The sequence below is a fragment of the Temnothorax americanus genome, unplaced genomic scaffold (assembly GCF_048541705.1).
Source record: "Temnothorax americanus isolate GAGA-0224 unplaced genomic scaffold, ASM4854170v1 Scaffold76, whole genome shotgun sequence".
NCBI lineage: Eukaryota > Metazoa > Arthropoda > Insecta > Hymenoptera > Formicidae > Temnothorax > Temnothorax americanus.
In genome coordinates, this window is record NW_027509799.1 from 482,520 (window position 1) to 484,775 (window position 2,256).

At 36.7% G+C, this 2,256-nt stretch overlaps 1 protein-coding gene across 1 annotated transcript; it reads right to left on the reverse strand.

Moving 5' to 3' along the window:
* Positions 1-488: 488 nt before the first annotated feature.
* On the reverse strand, positions 489-1,034 carry LOC143906773 (uncharacterized). The gene has a single exon (XM_077423027.1). The coding sequence runs from the start codon at positions 1,032-1,034 to the stop codon at positions 489-491; it is 546 nt and encodes a 181-aa protein (XP_077279153.1).
* Positions 1,035-2,256: the final 1,222 nt, after the last annotated feature.

Consider the following 2,256-nt stretch of genomic DNA (forward strand, 5'->3'; position numbering starts at 1 on the left):
CCAACCCTTTTTTTGTATAACAAAGAGTTTTTATAATTTATGACGGGGTTCTTTTTAGGACTTAGGTCTAGACAAAAAGTTTTCGAAATAAACAAATACGCTTGGTTTCTAAGATTTGCTCATGTATTACTTATTTCCTGCGGAAACGAGGTTGTAAAACAGGACCGGACAGGTTCGCTTTATGACGTGATGCAACTATTTCGTTTTAAATAAAAGTTTTTATTATTGAGCGCATTCGAAAAATTTACGATTTAGAAACTTTGACCAATCCTCAAAAAATAAGAGAAAAAGGAATTTGTTACGGAGAACGTGAGGATTGAAGAAAAATAGAAAAATGTAGAAGTTACAAAAAAATGTTTATTAAAAAAGTTCTATCATTACTATATTAAAATACGTATCGAGGAAAGTTAAATCGGTTATTTGCGTACGTACATTAAGCTCGATGTCGAAGTAGTTTCCTCTGAGAGTTAATTTTACAATATCTTTATCTATATAACTTTTAGGAAAATTTTTAACTCTATTTCCTTAATAAGATAACGCGCGCAATTGTTAACATTATCGGCCACTGATTTTAAGTGTAATAAATGTGCATCGATACATTTCGTAATATTTTTCAGTCCGAGAAATGTAGGCTTCTGCATCACAATTGCCACAGCGTATGTTTTTCGTTTTTTCGTCGGTGGACAATTTTTCTCGCTTGTTCGTTGATCCGTCCTGGTAGAAGTATCTTCCTGGTTTTCCTTGTACGCCAGCAATATGGATCTTGCTTCGTAGGCCAAAGTAAAATTGACGGAGATATTGTTAATGGAGATAAAATTCGGCTTCAATTTGCTTTCTCCATTTAAATATTCGCTCACGAGTCCCATGTTCTCTAGAAACTGCTGCCACGATTTCTCGTCGAAATAAACGCCGCCCGCACAGTTGCCGGTTAATTTGACCATCGGCACGAAAACTCCCTCGGATGTTGCTTGCAAACCCACATGAATTCTCTTCGTATGGGAGCTGTTGAGTCTATATGTTGTCGATAGCAGCATATGTAATTGCTCGTTTCTTCCCTCAAAGTTACGTCCATTATCGGGAATCACTTTATCAGAAATATCGCGAGTGAACATCCGCTTCTCAGAATTATTAGCGTCTTCTCTGTGACTATTGTTCTTATTTCTTCGTAACACACACACACTAATCGAAAAGTCAGATGAGAGAGATATACTTTTTCACTGGCGAACTTGTCGCTTCGAACGTTGGGAATCGAATGATTCTGGCTTCGTAACGTTAGTCAAAACGATAACTTCGTCTACAACGTTCTAGAAAAATTAGTCTGCGCGCGTAGATAAAAAATTAGAAAACTTTAGATTTTTCTAGACTTTTCTAGATTTTTTTAGTTTTAACTATAATATAAATTCTGAAATATAAGTAGTTTATAGGGAGTTAAGAGAATTTGTTAATAAAGTGAACGGTCAAAAATTTTATACGAAAAGCGTAATGGTTAAAAAATTTTTAAATTTTAAATAAAAATATTTCTAAAAAATAAAGAAACAACAAAAATCTATTCGAGCTCTTTTTATCTTTTAAATCATTTAATAAAGAATTCTTTGTATGTCCCTAGATAAAAGAATATAATTTTGTGAACAATAAACGGAAAAGGGTTTATAGCATAGGATAACCTTTCTCCGAAAACTTTTTTCTTTCGCCGGAAAGAGAGGGTGGAGAGAAAGTAAGCGGGAAAGATTCGAATTTGTTAACCAGGACCTTAGACATGTTACGTACGGAAATTTTATATTTCCGACGACGCACGTTAAAAGTCTTGAACGCTTAGACGACGCACGCTAGGCTCGGAATTCCGAGGAAACGGCCAGGGTTAGTGTAAATGTTTAGATTATCTTATCGGAGTCCGTTGGCTGGGGGCCAGATGGGCCCAAAACTACGCTTCTAGAACGTTCAAGAAGCTTCTAGAATACCTCCCCCTTAAGACGCGTAGGAAAAAGGCGGGAATTTCGCGCGGGAGATTCCGGTCCTTTTCGGGTATAAATAGGGCGGAAAAACGCCGCGGAAAGCAAATAAGTTTTAACTTCGGTCTTGACTAGACGTAATTTTCAGACTCTCTCCTAACCTTATTCGATTTCCTACGTTCCGCTATACGCTAAGTTCGAGCATTCGCGCTCAATTCTGGGACTTAGTCCCTACACTATCATACCTCATAAGACCGCGGTTCACGCACAAGTTGTATTGAGATTTATAGAATAAAGGTAAGATAAG